At 40.9% G+C, this 17,575-nt stretch overlaps 1 protein-coding gene across 2 annotated transcripts in view; it reads right to left on the reverse strand.

The window, feature by feature from the left end:
* Window positions 1–17,575, reverse strand: part of LOC122806608 (2-acylglycerol O-acyltransferase 1-like) — a 158,949-nt gene that overhangs the window by 120,347 nt on the left and 21,027 nt on the right. The window contains exon 1 of one of the 2 annotated variants that reach the window (XM_044077173.1): window positions 17,017–17,107. The exons of the other annotated variant lie outside the window; for it this stretch is intronic. Within the exon in view, the coding sequence (XP_043933108.1) occupies window positions 17,017–17,095 (79 nt within the window). The 5' untranslated portion in view covers window positions 17,096–17,107. Of the gene's footprint in view, window positions 1–17,016; window positions 17,108–17,575 lie in introns of those variants that run through there. 2 annotated transcript variants of the gene reach the window in all.

Genomic DNA, 17,575 nt, shown 5'->3' on the forward strand with positions numbered 1-17,575 from the left:
CAGGTGAGGGTGTGCAGACTTAAGCGCCAGGCTGCAGCCCAGATTCAGAGACCAAGTAACATGTAGACAGTTTGCCCTACATAAGGGAGGTATCAAGGATGTATTGCCACCACATTACAGTTCAGAAACTAGGACAAGGCATCCTGCATTCTGCGTTCCAAATCCATGGAAGGATGCGATTCACCATCATAAAGCTTTCACCCAAGGGAAAGCATGCAAAGGTAGGGAAATCCTCCTATTTATAAATATAATCCTTACTTTCATAATAGTTTGGCTGACATTATTTTGACAAAAGGAGTGCACACTGAAACTCCAAGAATCATAACCGAGATAACAGCAAGAATGTGTGTGAACAGGAAGAACTTATGAAACTATGGTATCTTGGAATATTATACGAGGACACTATACATGAGAATAAGAATACATTATGTAGCAGTAGTAGGGATCATTGTGAATGAAAATTTTTTGGGTAAACACCTAAACGACAATGGCAGAGTTTTAAATAAAGTGGAAATTTACAGAATATCCAAGCCTAATTTTGAGCATACGCACTTAGGAAAGTGTGCCCATGTCAAGCCAACGGAACAGAATTTTTACACTCGATATAAAATATTTCACCAATACAACGCTAGATTTTTGCAAGGTGATAAAAATGGGATCTGTGCTCGTCATTAATGCAAGAGGAGTTTTTATTGAAAATTATAATATGGTTAATAAAACAATGATTAGAACCCAGTTCTGTCAGGGTGTAAAAGAGGTTACTGTTGTTGTGACTTTCGGCTTTTCCCGGTTAGGGGTCGCCACAGCAGAACTCCGGTCCGCTAATGATTGGCAGTTGATTTTTTACGTACAGAATTGCCAGCCCTGACGCGCAACCTTCAACGAAGGTACGCCCATTCACCCAGGTCTCCACGCATAACAGTTCAAAAAATAATAAAATCAGGTAAGGGCATTACGATAAGTATTAAAAAGAAGGCTATGAGATCATGATTCTTTCAGTTTTAATGATGACACCAATACTATAATCTGTGTAGCAGATAATAATCTCCCGTAGACCACATTGGTAAATTCACAACCCCCAACAATAGTAAACAGACTTGGCAACATTTACTCAACCATACTAATTTAGAACACATGTGCAGGAACAATTGCTGCACACTAAAATCTCAACAGGGAACAGAACATACTAGATATAGTTTGGTGTTCTTAAGATGATCGTTACTTCATACAAGTTTTATAACCTTTGCCATAATTTAGCAGTCATTTTAAGCTTTATAACTACATGGTAACTGCACATAGGTTCATAGGAGGTTACTAGGCTAGTAGCCCTAAAGCCTTTACAAGCCTAGCCATGTTCATCCCAAGTAACCCCCCCCCCATTTGTTCTTTCTGGGTAGTTTACAAAACAAACTTGCAAACAGAGCTGGTCTGAGATCAACACCGGATACCCCAGGCCATAAAAGATATGGGCACCATCCCTGGGGGTGAATTTCCCATCTCCCATCCAATTATCTAGGTTGAGTATGAACAGGGTCAGTGAGTTGCTCCGTTTTACATGAATAGGAAGTTTATTCCAGAGAAGCGGCAGTCTCTGTGAGACATATCCATCTCTCCAGCATGTCCTGTTAAATGTCACAAGGTAGGTTGAGATCCACAGAGGGAGTGACTCTTGTACCATTTGACGTGCGGATGCGCATTTCCATTAGGGCAGGGTTGGAGACTGCCCTATAGGCCAGGCACAAGACACCTCTCAGCAGCCTACAAGATAGAGTAATGTGACAGGGCTTTCAGCCTGTCCGTGTAGGTCATGGCTTGGAGTCCCTGCATTTTCTAAGTGAGAAACCTCACTGCTGCAGCTGGAGAGACCTAAAGAGCAGTCTTCCGCAGTTACTACCAAACTTGTGGTTTGTTTGAATTGTTATACATTTTTTTTTATATAAAACATATCCTTCAGAATAGAGAAGTAAAGGTAAGATGACAATAAGCAGAATGAATACAGTAGAAGGCTCTGCAACATTTGGAGGATGGATTAATTTAGTCAGTATAATGAGCCAATCTTGTGATCTATTTTCAGCCAGTGTATGGATTTCAGTTTTTTATTTTCTGAAAGTATATTACAGCAAGCTCATTTGTTCCTGATGAAAAGCCGAAATTGTCCCTAGATGCACCTCGGGATCAGACGTGTCAATTTGTAAAGCTTTTTTTGCGGTTTCTGTTTTGACAGACATTTTTAGAAATTAACAGAATATACATCTACAAAGTATTTTATTTCCCTTATACTGTGTGATCAAAGAGAATTTCTAGAGATGTATGGAAATAGTCACCCACATTAAGCATTTAAGTCTGCATATTCAATATATTTACTCTCATGCGTGCTTAACGTATCTTATAGATTTTCTTTTAATTGAATGCACGTTAAGAATGTTTTATTAATTTTCCTGTATGTTGCATACTCATATTGAAGGCATACAGTCTTGACAGGGATAGTCACTGTTCTGAATGTCTTTAGTGTAGATAGATTTATAGGTAGGTACTAGGCTATCGGCCCAAGGGCCTACGTAAGCCTAGCCAGCAAGGTACCATAGCTTATGCCATCCAAGAAAGTTATTTTCCTGTGCCACTGTCCAGCAGAGACACAGAAGTAATCCCCGGGGTGTATTTCCTATTTCCCATCCACTCATCAAGATTTTTCTTGAAGAGTGCTAATGAAGAACTTTCCTTGACATAGATGGGTAGCTTGTTCCAGAGTATAGGAAGTCTCTGGGACAGGAATCTATCCTTCCAGCGTGTCCTGTCTATTGTGGTGACAAGGTTTAGGTCCCTAGAGCGTGTAGCTTGCAGAGATTGGGATTTCTTTAGGTGTAGCATGTCCAACAGCTCTGGGTTTGACATAGCGTTATAGGCAGAGATCATCTCTGAGTAGGCGATATGCTACGGAGTAAAGCTGGAGTTTTTTGAGGCGGTTAGTGTAGGGCATTTGTTTGAGGCCAGTAATCCTCTTTGTGAGGTACATTCCAAAAGGGGCATTGTACTCTACTAATGAGTGACGAGTAGAGTGGAACAATTACCTCTTTTCCTGGATGAGAACCCTTTTATGATGAGGTGTGCCATGCAGAAGGACTTCCTGACTACTGTGGTGATGTGACTATCAAAGGAGAGACTACTGTCCACCTGGGTCCCAAGGTCTCTTATCATGCATTTGGTGTTAAGTAGATTGCTGCCTATGTGGTAGTTCATGGGTACAGAGTTTTTACCAAAGGGATGACACTGCACTTTTTGTCATTGAGCTTGAGGCCATGGCTGCACCAGGCATTTGTCTCATGCCTTTTTTAGCATGTTTATCAGTTTATAAAAGCACTACATCAGAGTTTAAACATACCCATCTTACTCAAGATGTAGACTACTGCAACAGTGCCCTCTTGGAAAAATCTTCAGACAGGCTTTGCACACTACACAAGAATAGCTACAATGTTCAGGACTTTATTTTACATTTGTTAACCAGGAAATTCCAAATGGACCAGGTCCATTTTCAGCGTAGGCCCGGGGAGAAAAACTCCAACATAAAGTTATACAGATACAGTACATCCAGCATAATACACAAAACAGGTTACATCATGTATGCTGAGCATAGTAATATAACAAGAAATAAAGGTAAAAAGATATAGAACATGGGTAAAAAGACAATATCAGTTATACATTGGTAAAAGAAGAAAATATATCAAGTATGATTCTACAGTTAAAAGTACCCTTTCAGATGACCAAGCCTACGGGGAATCAGAGCTCCAGCATGTGATCAGAGAGGAATTTGGGGCGTTAACAGTAGTATGGGTAGGGTTATGTGATACAAGGGCATAACCAGGTACTAAGAAGGTGCGATTTGAGGGAGTTTTTGAATATGGATGTGGCGGGGGCAGTGGACACGGATAGGGGAAGAGAGTTCCTATTTCTGGCAACGGTGTGGGAATAGAGCACTTTCCCTGCATTAATTGTTAGCCTTGGTGATGGAGAGGAGAGATTTTTCATTGGATCTTCGGTACCGGTTTGCAGAATAGATAGTAAGTACGTTGGATAATGGGGGTTTTTTTCAGGATATTTGAGAATACTGTAGCCTGTGCCCAGCTGGTGATAGTTAAGTAGCTGTGGCAGCTAAAGCCATTTTAGTTCTTTTAATGCAGCACAGTGATGGGTTCTACAGGTCGAGTTAGTAGCAAACTTGGCTATTTTATTGTAGCATGATTCTAGATCGTCTAGGTCACATTGTCTGATTTGGGTAAAGATTGGTGCTGCGTATAATAGAGTTGAGAGGAGGTGGCTTTGTGCAAGAGTGACTCTTGCTTTTTGTGAGAGACAGGACTTATGCCTGTATAGGGAGCTTAGTTTTTTTGTGTACTAGTTTTATGGTATGCGAGATGTGAACAAAGTGGACATTATTGTCTATTTCAATGCCCAGAAGTTTAGTGTGGTTAGAAGGGGAGATGATGGTGCCGTCCTTAGATGTTATGGAAAAGAAGAGTTTTTCAATCTAAAATCTAAGCCCACACACAGAAGGTGGTTAGATTATGTGGAAACAAAGCAGCTACTGTGCAAAACTAACTGCAGTGATGCATTCAGAGGAAAGAGGGTGGAAGAATGTGGCAAGCTTTGAGACAAACTGTTAAAATACAAAAGTGGTTAACAACAGGATCTAGGCATGACATGTCAGGAGACTATAAGAACAAGATACCAAGATGAGAGAAAAGTCTAAGTAGTAGAAATGAGATCAACCTATAAAATCTGAAAATTATGAGAGAAAGAATGAGTAAACTGGAAAGAATACAGCGAAAAACTTGCCAACCAATGATGTGAAAGATTTAAATTAAAATAGCTTAACTTTATACATCTCTCTCTCACACAGACACGAGAGCGAGCAATTAGAAGAAAAAATACCTAGTGGAACGTTTGGAATTATGAAAGATGTAGCAGACACCTTGGAAAACCTATGCAAGAGACTATACGGGAATGAGAAACTTTTTACTTCTCAAAGAGCAGCTGACACTTGGAACAGATTATCAGATTTTTATTAAGTAAGCATTAGTTTAGATAATGTTTTTGTCCCCTCAGACCTTCTAGTATCAAGCTGATCCACGTTGGGTCTATTAACCAGAGTAATGCAAGGATGGCATTTGTGAAGGACTGTCATAACAGTCTGTGCTTCCATGTGGGTTTTTCTTTTTATATGCGCTACTCGTAGCTTTCCACATCCCAAACACTTGTTGACCATGTCTGAGGGCAACTGCTTCTTTGAAGCACAACTCCCCTTAGCAAGCTTTTATTGATGAGTGCCCTCCCTTCCCAGGATGAGCAGGCCCTTTCCTCCATGCTGCTATGTTAGTCACTACAGCCACTAAAATCGAACCCAGGTTGGCTGGCCGATGTCCGGGCTTTATCCTTCTACCCTAGAGAGATGCCTACTTTAGTGTTTAAGTTGATCTTAAAAATATCTAATTATGGTGAAGACTGTTTTTGGTACATTGGCAGGCAACATATACTGCCCGTTCCTGAAATATTTCTATGCATAGATTAATGAAAATAAAATCTTGAAAAAAAAGTGTTAGGACACTATTAGAAGCAAAACAGCTGCAGAGTGGGCAACTGATTAGGACTCATCCACAAAAATCAGTCATTATGACAAAAATCATCATTAAAATACAAAGTTGCAAGCCACCATTACAGAAAACATCCTGTATAAATGAAATAAGATTTAAAAGCTTATACTTATATGCTACTTGTACAGTATTATAAACCATTCACAAAAATCTGAACAATTAGGCAAGTACTTAATGAAACTTGCACTAATAAAATCAGTTATGTCTATCTTGTCCTTTTCACTTTAACAAAGCAACATACACCTTTCCATTAATATTAAATGATAAATATGTCTTGGTAATACCACAGACTCTTTGTGAGCTGTTGTGTGTGAAAATAAACAGAATGCACCCAACAGATCAAATACAACCTTCAGATATTGCATTATTTTAACAACACATCGTAGACAGCACAAACATATAATCAAACTGCACACAGAATGTTCTGCTGTCCGAGTTGCAACAAATTACGATGGGAACTGCTGTACATGCAATCATTTTACACATCTGCAAACATGCTAGGGTATGCAAGGTTATGGCAATGGGAAAACACAGTATTTTGAAGTGAATACAGCATTGTAAGCAATGTAATAGACAGTGGATTGGAAAACTACTACTGAAATTGCATGATCAAAGGAGAAGCAATATTAACCATTCAGAAATGACTGCACAAGAGGAGTAACAATGTGGAAGCAATGCAGTAAGTATGTTATAGTGTCCTTGCTGCAGTAACAACTCGCCTTGCACTTATGCTCACAAGGAAGCAACAGAGTGCAGGACATTCCACGCAAGGTTATTTTACATGCCTGCAATCATGATATTTTTTTATTTATTTATTCATCCTAGGCTACTGGCCTCTTTTCAGGGAAGACTCAAGGTGGTATTTATACTACTAAGGGTAACTTGGCCACAGAGACTTCCACGGTGGTGCAGCGGTAGCATTGTTGCCTCACAGCAAGAGGTTCTCTTGTTCGATTCTCGGCTGGAGTGCCTTCTGTGTGGAGTCTGCATGTCCTCCCCGCGGTTTTCCGGCGTTCGAAAGACATGCGTAAATGGGCGTGCCTTCGTTGAAGGTTGGACTGGCCCCTCGGCGTTCATGAAAATCTACTGCTAATCATTAGCGGGCCGGAGTTCCGCTGTGGTGACCCCTAACCAGGAAAAGCCAAAAGACAAACAACAAAGGAGAATTTCCTCTACTTTTTTGGATAGCTGCCATGGGATCTTTTACATCCACCTAAGCTACCACCAACTCAAGCAGATGGGGCTTCAGTTTAAAGTCTCATCTGAAGGATACACACACAGGAATGCTGTACCCCTTTATGTTGCACTGCAGTGTCAGCAATCCATCTACATGGTGTGATGGCAGAATGTACGGCCTTCTGCACTAAAAGTCTGATACCTGTTGCGCCATTTCTAAGATCATTTCAGTGCTATGAAAACTCCTTTTTTTAAAGCCAATGAACTGCATTACTTGAGCAAACCCTATGTCACCATTTCTATGCTTCGACATTTAAGGACAGCTGCCGATGCACATACAAATTGATGTGTTGATTTGGGTTCCTATTAGAACCTCAAACGCTTGAAATGTCGAATGTCATATGGTCGACACCATATGATCGGCATTTCAAATGTTCGAAGGTTAAGCATAATGGCGCCGTTCAGTGCAGAATGGGAGAATTTCCCTTTTCTGCACTGAAGTGCGATCTCGGAGTTGGTAAATTTATGTAGGGGGGTCTGGGGGGTGCAACCCCCACATGGGGGGTGCAGGGCGGCTTGCCACACCCCCCCACCCCCCACCTGCACAGTTAAGGTAAGTTTTTTTTGTTTATTATTTATTTGTACTTCGATCATATGTTGTCGAACATATGGGATTCGAAGTTTTGAAAGTTCGATTATATAATATAGACTTGTTGAATTAAGCCACTGGGGATGCACAAGCCAGTGCATTTCTTTGTGCTGGTCCCAAGCCCAGATAAATGGGGAGGGTTGCGTCAGGACGGGCATCCAGCATAAAAATTCTGCCACATAACTTATGGCGCGAAAATTTCATATTTCCATACCGGATCGGTCGAGGCCCAGGTTAACAACGACCACCACCAGTACTGTTAGCCAACAGGGTGCTGGCGGAAATTGGGCTACTGTTGGCCGAAGGAGAAGAGGGTGGCAAAGGCATGCCCGAAGGCAGGAAGAGAGGAGGAAGGTTAGGAGTGTAGCAGTGAGGGTAGGAACTTTGAATGTTGGCAATATGACTTGTATAGGAAGAGAGCTAGCTGATATGATGGAGAGAAGGAAGGTTGATATATTGTGCATGCAAGAGACCAGATGGAAGGGAAGTAAGGCCAGGTGTTTAGGAAACGGGTTCAAATTGCTCTATCATGGTGTGGATGGCAGGAGAAATGGGGTAGGGGTTATACTAAAGAACAATATGCCAAGAGTGTTTTAGATGTGAAGAGAGAGTGTCTGACAGAGTGATGTTTATGAAGCTCGAAATGGATGGTGTAATGATGAATGTTTTTAGTGCATATGCTCCACAAGTTGGGTCAGTCTAAAGGAGATTGGCGACTGTAAAGTGGTGGCAGGGGAAAGTGTAGTTAAGCAGCATAGAATGGTGGTCTGTAGGATGACGTTGGTGATCAAGAAGAGGAGTGTGAAAGCAGTGCCAAGGATTAAATGGTGGAAGTTAAAAAAGGGTGATTGTGAAGTGGAGTTTAGGGAAGAGTTAAGACAGGCACTGGGAGGCAGTGGAGAGTTACCGAATAGCTGGGTAACTACAGCAGAACTAGTAAGGGAGACTGCTAGAAAGGTGCTTGGTGTGACATCTGGACAGAGGAAGGAGGACAAGGAGACCTGATGGTGGAATGAGGAAGTACAGGAGAGTATACAGAGGAAGAGGCTGTCGGACTGTCAAAGAGATGAAGAAAGTAGACATGAATATAAGGAGATGAGGCGCATGGCAAAGAGAGAGGTGGTGAAAGCTAAGGATAAGGCATATGGAGAGTTGTATGAGAGATTGGACACTAAAAAGGAGGGAGAAAAGGACCTGCACCGATTGGCTAGACAGAGCAGGGAAAGATGTGCAGCAAGTAAGGGTGATAAAGGATAGTGAGAGAAATGTACTCACAAGAGAGGAGAGTGTGTTGAGTAGATGGAAAGAGTATTTTGAGAGGCTGATGAATGAAGAGAATGAGAGAGAGAGAGAAGGTTGGATGATGTGGGGATAGTGAATCAGGAAGTGAAACAGATTAGCAAGGAGGAAGTAAGGACAGCTATGAAGAGGATGAAGAATGGAAAGGCTGTTGGCCCAGATGACATACCAATGGAAGCATGGAGGTGCTTAGGAGAAATGGCAGTGGAATTTTTAACTAGATTGTTTAATGAAATTTTGGAAAGTCAGAGGATGCCTGAGGAGTGGAGAAAAAGTGTTTTGTTACCTATCTTCAAGAATAAGGGTGATGTGCAGAGCTGCAGTAACTACTTGGAGATCCAAGTTGATAGCAATCTCTTACTTGACAGCCATGTGGCCAAAGTGGATAGAAAAACATTTTATATAGCCCACCTAATCATGAAGGGATTCACATCTAGATCAGGGGAGGTCATCGTGCCTCTTTACTCATCCCTCATCAGACCCATAATTGAGTACAATGCCCCTTTTGGGATGTACCTTACCAGACACCTGCAGCAACTGGAAAGACCCCAAAAGTACCTCACCAAGAGGATCAAAGGGCTCAAACAGATGCCATATGCTGCCCGGTTAAAGAAACTCCAGCTCTACTCAGTGGCATACCGCCTGCTCAGAGGCAATCTGTGCCTGATGTATAAAGCCATGTCCAACCCGGAATTAATGGACATGCTGCACCTCAGAAAATCCAAATCCCCATCGAGCTACGCGCTCAAGAGACTTTATTTCTGTGCTGAGGTTCAATAGGACATGCTGGAGGGGAGTTTCATAACCCAGAGGCTTCCTTCACTCTGGAATAAAATCCCAGCCAAGGTTAGGCAGAGTCCCTCTGACTCTCTTCAAGAGGAATCTTGAGTGGAAGGGAGATCGTAGGTTTACCTCGGGTATCACTTGTGTCACTGTTAGACAGAGGCACAGTATACTAACCTCGAAAAAGGGCATAGCAAAATTAATTTAAAATGGGTGGCGAAAGCCACACACACTCTGGCTAGGCTTATAAATGCCCTAGGGCAGATAGCCTACTATGAACCTACAGAGGGATAAAATTGATCAGTCACAGCTTGAAGTTATGGGAGGAGAGTAGTAGAAGCTAGGTTAAGAAGGGAGGTGATTAGTGATTAGCAGTATGGTTTCATGCCAGGAAAGAGCACTACAGATGCGATGTTTGCTCTGAGAGTGTTATTGGAGAAATACATAGAAGGTCAGAAGGAGTTGCATTGTGTCTTTGTAGACTTGGAGAAAGCATATGACAGGGTGCCTAGAGAAGAGTTGTGGTATTGTATGAGGAAGTCGGGAGTGGCAGAGAAGTATGCAAGAGTGATACAGGATATGTACGAGGGTAGTGTGACAGTGGGGAAGACTGCAGTGGGAGTGACAGATCCATTTAAGGTGGAGGTGGGATTACATCAAGGATCTGAGTCCTTTCTTATTTGCAGTGGTGACGGACAGGTTGACAGATGAGATCAGACAGGAGGCCCCGGACACTATGATGTTTGCTGATGACATTGTGATCTGTAGTGAGAGTAGGAATCAGGTTGATTAGACTCTGGAGAGGTGGAGATATGCTCTAGAGAGCAGAGGAATTAAGGTCAGCAGGGCTAACACAGAATATATGTGTGTAAATGAGAGGGAGGGTAGAGGAATGGTGAGGATGCAGGGAGTAGAGTTGGTAAAGGTGGACGAGTTTAAGTAATAGGGATCAACAGTTCAGAGTAATGGTGAATGTGGAAGAGAGGTGAAGAAGAGAGTACAGGCAGGGTGGAGAAGAGTGCCAGGAGTGATTTGTGACAGACTGGTACCAGTAAGAGTGAAAGGGAAGGTCTACAAGACAGTAGTGAGACCAGCTAGGTTATATGGGTTGGAGACAGTGGCACTGACAAAAAGGCAGGAGTCAGAGCTGGATGTGGCAGAGTTAAAGATGTTAAGATTTGCACTCGGTGTGACTAGGATGGATAGGATTAGGAATCAGTATGTGTCAGCTCATGTTGGACAGTTTGGAGACAAAGCAAGAGAGACGAGATTGCGTTGGTTTGGACATGTGCTGAGGAGGGATGATGGGTATATTGGGAAAAAGATGCCAAGGATGGAGCTGCCAGGTAAGAGGAAAAGAGGAAGGCCTAAGATAAGGTTTATGGACATGGTGAGAGAGGACATGCAGGCGGTTGGTGTGACAGAGCAAGATGCAGAGGATAGGAAGAAATGGAAAGAGATAATCCGCTGTGGCGTCCCCCAACGGGAAAAGCCAAAACATGATGAATTAATGCTGTATTAGTTCAATGAACATATTTCCATGTTCAATGACTTTATGGATGAAAAAATACAATTTCCATCAGAGCTAATGCACAGAACTATGCTGATCCTTTATGAAGAGTTAAAGGGGTCTATAACCTATGGCTCTGGATATGCACGTAGCTCTCTACAGTTATGCTTAAGGGTAACACTGTTAAAAGACATCCATATTAAGATTTTGATATACACATTGCTTGCTGACATCATAAGCTAAGCATTTTTTTTAATTATTTAATAATCTTCTCAGTATTTCTTTGCTACGAGTTTATACCCACTGCAGGTCATAAAATACTTGCTTACTGAAGCAATTTCTCGCTCTTATCTTTTGGCTGTTGACCTCTAAGACAGAGGTAAATTGAAGAAAACTAAAGCACTTAATTTTCACGCAGTGAACAAACATATTTGCTCAAGTTTCTGTGCACACAGAAAATATACAGAGGGCGTCATCTGATCAATTACAGAGATAGGATCTATGGCACATTACTTGGGTGATCAGTCATCTTGTAATGAAATCTCAGCAACATAAATGGCATAGTTAGTAAAATTTCAGAACTGTATAATGTCAAGTAAATTCAGGACATAAATGTTACCCATTTTTCTTTCTATAATCAAGGGATATATATCAGAACACTTGATTTCACTATTAACTACAGTGCTGCCTGATGCAAGCATGTGCTTTCAGTCACTCAAGGACAGTCGCGGTTAATCAACAATAGAAAAGGAACGGCAAAAATATAAAAATCAATAAGTTAGTTCAATACTGAAAAGTTCAACTCTAAATAAAATGACCCTAAAAATCTAGAATCAGAGGATTTTACACTTTTATTTTTTTATGTTACTATACATGTTCTTCATAGCACTTTGCAGAAGACAGATGTTAATTTTCAAAGGCTTCATAGTCAGACACGCTCCTAATTAAGCAGAACAGCATGAAACTCCCAAACAGCAGTTACGTAAAAAACATACAAAGGGGAAAAAATAACCTTGCTTTATAAAGGCCTTCTAATTCAGATTTATACTAATCCAAGTGACTCATTCTGCAACTCTCTGCTAGACGCACTCAAGCCCATGGGAATCAGTTTTAACCAAAGTGTGCGAGCTTAAAGACGGAAAAAAGAGAACTAAATACTATGGGATAAAAATGTTGACCAAAATACACAACTATATACCACTTTTTTTTAGAAAAACTGCATGCCACGGCACAGATGAACTATGACTGGCAACACACCCATGAGAATAATCAAAAACTCATCACTGTACAATTAATTTAGTTAATGCCACATGCATGTAGAACAAAATTCGACAAACTAGTAATGAAATTGTAGCACTACTGTAGGTGTTCCAAAAAATACAAAATGTATTTTAAATTTATGTTTACAACCACCACTGCTGCTACTACTATATATTGTGTTTTTTTTAAGCCACTAATGCCACAGTATCCTGACTGTTAAGGAATCTCAGCATCTGTGCTTCATTTGATATAAAAGCCTGCTATCATGACAAAATTAATTTGCAATACATGCTTCTCAGGTTATACTAACGGATGAATCTGTACCTTCCAAATTCGAACGAAGCTTTATAGATCATTAGAACAGCAGAAGGGTTATTTATAACATACTGTAAGACAAGGACACTTGTCATAGTGCAGAGAGAAACCTCAGGCTGAGGATATAAATAAGTGGTTTAGCTCAACAGTAAAAAAAAAAAAAAAAAAAAAAAAAAGACATGCTGATTAAGATCAAACTTCTGTGCCTGTCATAATAGGTAATACAAAAACAAAAAAACAATTTTATTATTTTAATACATAATGGGATGCTGACCAAACTTTTATATGATAGTTTACTAAAAGGACAACCTGTATTTAAATAAGGCAACAATGACACAGTCTTAATGCTGCCCAGCTTGGTATAATCAATGGTTCTGAAGCTTATAAAAGGATTGGTTATGCATCTCTGATACTAGTAAAACAAACGTAGGAGATTTCATTTTTGAAGTGTTGGTCTGTTTTTCATTGCTTATCTGGGGAGGGGGTTATATATTCATAAATAAGTAACTCATTTTGTCGGTGTTATTACCATGATAGGACACGGAAAAAAACCTATACTGTTATACTGCATGGCTACCAATTATGAAGCAAAAAGCTATATCCCTGACTATGAGTTAGTGCTTATGGTGCACATTACTTACACCGAAGGGCATTTGTAAATGGGGAGTCTGTGCCTGAAGTGTATGGTAGTATATAAAAATGATCCTACTAAGCAACATTACTTCATACACACCACCTCCTATGATGGATGCAAAGTGCTGCAGGAAGTACAGTCACATACAGAAAAATTTGGTTTTGATTTTAAAAATACTACTTACTGTCCCATGTACAGCACGATATGTGATACGTTCCGTTGAACTTGCAGTCACCACTAAAACACATTGCTCTTATGTATCAAACTGTTGGGGTTATACATCAAAATATGTGGCAGAGTTGTGCTTGCTCCCAAGTTCAGGTCTTCAATATCAGTGAAATGCAAGAAGAAATTCTAGACCTACACTACAAGATAAGTATAGCTATGCAACAAAGTTATATTTCAATAACATTTTTCTTAATTTTAGCTTTACAACAGTAGTGGAGAGAGCTAGGCTGAAGTTCCACATATGGGAATCAACTATATGCTGTACTGTGATTCACATTTTATGGGCGTTTTGTTTTAGGGGGGGTATTTAAGCCCACCCCCCCTTTTGACCAGTGCTTCAAAGGAATAGGGACATGACAGTTTGGTTGGGTATACATGTAGATGGCTTATGCCGAATTAAAATCATGATGACTAAAGATGGCACAAGGGACAAGGAGTTTAAAATGTTAGATAGGGGTTAGGAAATGGCATTTGACATTTGGGGACCAGAAAATAAAGATAGCAGTGTTCAAACAGTACCATATACTTTGGGGATGAATAGATGGAAAAAAAATCTCTCTCTTCAGTGTGGATGATTACAGTCAGATTGACAGTAATGAGAGGCCTTGTTTCTGTTTCCACGAAATACAGTGTTCTCAGCTCTGGTGTCCAGTCAGTGCTTTTTCAGTTCTGGCATTGTGAGACTGGATACAGCCTAGAGGGTCAAAGCCAGGCTAGTCTCTGCAGTATCAGCCAATAAATCAAACAGAGTCATTTCTTCAATCTTGTGGTCCTCCACCAGAAAGAGCATTCTTTATTTCAACTAACAGAAAATAAGAGAGGGCTCTACAATCTTGTACATTTACATCCCAAGACCAAAACTTTCCAAGGAATCTACAACAGACCTCCAAGTAGCAGCATGGATGCCTGAAAAGGAACTTGCAGGAGACTGAGAAAGGTGGTTATGCCAGCTTAGCAATTCTGGTGGGGGGGGGGGGGGGAGTTCTCAGAAGGAATTACTCCTGTGCAAGCCATAATCAGTATAATGTGGGTTTGGTGTTCCAAAGGTTGGGGAAGCAGCCACTACGGTGAGCATTTTGACATTGGTTTACCAGGAAAGTCGACTGGGCCAGAAAGTTCCCATTTTCAGAGGTGGCCCAGGGAGAAAATCTCCACAGTCACAATACTTCAATAATCAATCACTGATATTTTCAATCACAAAGTATCATGTTTCTATACAAAACGTGAATAAAAAAATGTTACAATGAGAAAAACACAGAACATACATTTCATAGTAAAGTGCAATATAAACAACAACATGGAGAATATGTAGTCATTATTTGTTACATAGATTAGAATACGGTAAAATGAGACAACTCTAAGATATTTAGAGATCCAGAGATTACACTATTAAGGACCGGGGTGAACTTGAGTGATGTCTTAGTATGAGAGAGGTGTTCATATTATGGTTATAGAAGGATGGAAAGAGATTTAAGAGTGCAGGGTACGGTGCGTCTTCAGGTAGCTTAAGTGAGTAGGGAGGAAACAGGTAGAGAAAAGGTCTGCAGAGATTAAATTAAATAAGGTAAGGTACTGACGAAAACAAAAAGGAGGGGTGGAGGTGGCTAGAGAGGATTGCGAAGTGTGATCTAGGCTGAAGGGAGTAAAGTGAGCAAGTTCAGCCAGGATTGGCATAGCAGCAGGTCCAAGATTTTGTAAGGTGTTCTTTTAGGGAGCATTTAAAAGTGGGCAAGTTAAAAATAGTTCTGGTGGTCAGAGGTAAGGAGTTCCGGAGTTCCATCGTTTTCCTACCTAGCACGAGTATAGACTTATCCAGGGGATTCATTTGGTTTACTTACAGTGAAATTGTTGGTCTTCCGATTTTAAGAGTTCTTTTTTGGAAAATACATGTTGATTGAAGGAGTAAGAGCTGGGCAGGCTAATGGTTTGAGTATGATTTAATGTACTGTTATAAGCTGGATGTAGGAGAGGTATGCAGAGCTTTACAGTGATGGGTAAAGAAGGGTGACTTAGCAGCAAACTTGGCAATTTTGTTGTAGCAGGTTTCAAGTTTAATTTTTTTTTTTTTTAAATGAACTGTAAATTAGAATTGGTGTGCCATAGAGTAGGGAGGGCAGATGGCAGGTTTTGGCTAAAGTAATTTTTTGTGGTGTGCTCAGAAAATGATCGTTTCTGTACAGCATGTTTTGATGGGATTTCTTGATAGTGCCTTGGATGTGGAGGTCAAATTTAAGATGATCGATTACGACTCCTAATAAATTTGGTATGGTGGACTTAACTATTGCAGTGCCATTTGCCAAAAAGATTTTTAGAGATGCTTTGTTAGGGAGTATGAGTTTTGGGGGTAAACAGGAGGTGTCTGTGTGTAGGAGTTGTCCATTGTAAGCCATGTCTGGAGATAACAGCTCGAGTGATTTCTTGGAGCGAGTTACTATTTGAAAAGCAGACTATGGTAGATTTAGCTGCATATTGAATCAAGGTACCTTCACAAGAAGAATGTAGTTTATTGATAAAAATATTGAACAGTAGAGGGTCCAGGATGGATCCTTGTAGGACTCCTGTGAAAGTAGGAAGGTATTCAGAGATGGATCCTTGCCATTTTACATCTTGTTGCCTGTTGGTAAGGTAATTAAAGAACTACTGAATAGATGGAAACGCTATACCCAGGGTGCATAGCCGGCCTTAGGCATAGACCAACTAGGCGGCTGCCTAGGGCACCGTTGTAGCAGGGGTGCTTTTCTAGTATTTATTTGGTGTAGGTAGACCAGAATGGGGGCACCAGATTGTGTGGTAGGGGGCACCGTGGAGTCCTTTTGCCTAGAGCACCAGTTGACCTAAGGCCGCTCCTGCCAGGGTGGAAAATTTAACTGAGGAGTACTGTGAGAGCACATGTCAAAGACTTGATAGATCTAGAAACACTGCAGATACAAATTTATTAGAGTTGTGAGCTTTATTGACACTGCCTGTAAATTATAACAATGCAGTAGAGTTAAGTGTGTGAACACGCATTTTTCTAGTGGAAGCTCTTATAGTACCACAGGTACTCAAGGCAGTCACCAGGGCTGGGGTTAGGCCTACAAAAATGCTCCAGGGCTGCTGAGTAGCAGGAGGTGTTATGAAAGTCTGTTTCTACAGACATTATGTGGTCACCAGACAGTCAAAGTTGGGGAGGGGGGCAACCTAACCTAGGCATGGGGAGAGGGCCCCTCTTCCCATAGCTAGCTAGCTACCAGATGTAAGCACATAGACACAAGCCACCCTTGTGACTGCCTGTATAATGGAACTCCAGACAGCTCTCCCCTCCATAATGTTCCTCAAACTGGGAAAGGTACCCAATCAAGCTTGAGCCTAATTAAGGGAGCATTAAAGTTTAGCAAGTGGAAGAACATGGGAAAAAAAGGACTCAAAGTAATCCCTTTTTTCCTTCCTCTAACAGTATGATCCTGCTCAAGGCACTGCAAGTGATATTCCATAACTAAATCACTTTGGGACAAGTCTAATACAGTATGGCACTCACCCCATTTCCCACACTCTAATGGCCTGAGCACAGGCTCCAGGATGATAGTGCTTGCTTTTGGGAAACTATTCCAACACATCACCACCAAGGCCTACAGAAAAAAAAAAGAAAGAGGTAACACCAGCACATGGATGAACAGTTTACATAGCATTTTTGTGTGGATGTGAAACTTGGGTGACAGCCTGGGGAGTTATCACCATCCCCGTTTTCTCCAGAAAATCATCTACCATAATTTAAGAGGCCACAGCAATTAATATCAGACTATTCTCACAAAGGTCAAGTGACAACAACAAAGGTAGTGATCCTTCAAAACATCAACTTCTGCTGGATTAGGCACTATACAAACATATGAGCTCAAATCATAAGTCATACTTTTAGTACCGGTTCAGTCAAGATTGGAGTCCCTATAGACATGAGAGAGAATGCCATAAAAAAAATGCACTTTTGTAAGTACCCCATAAAACACATGTGGATCTCATGACTCTGAAAAGACAACTAGCAACTGATTTCAATGGCGCCCATCAGGGGAGACACCTGCCAAAAAGAAAAACACCCTACT

Source organism: Protopterus annectens, chromosome 7.part0 (genome assembly GCF_019279795.1).
Source record: "Protopterus annectens isolate FY-2018-M chromosome 7.part0, PAN1.0, whole genome shotgun sequence".
In the NCBI taxonomy this organism is placed as follows: Eukaryota; Metazoa; Chordata; order Ceratodontiformes; family Protopteridae; genus Protopterus; species Protopterus annectens.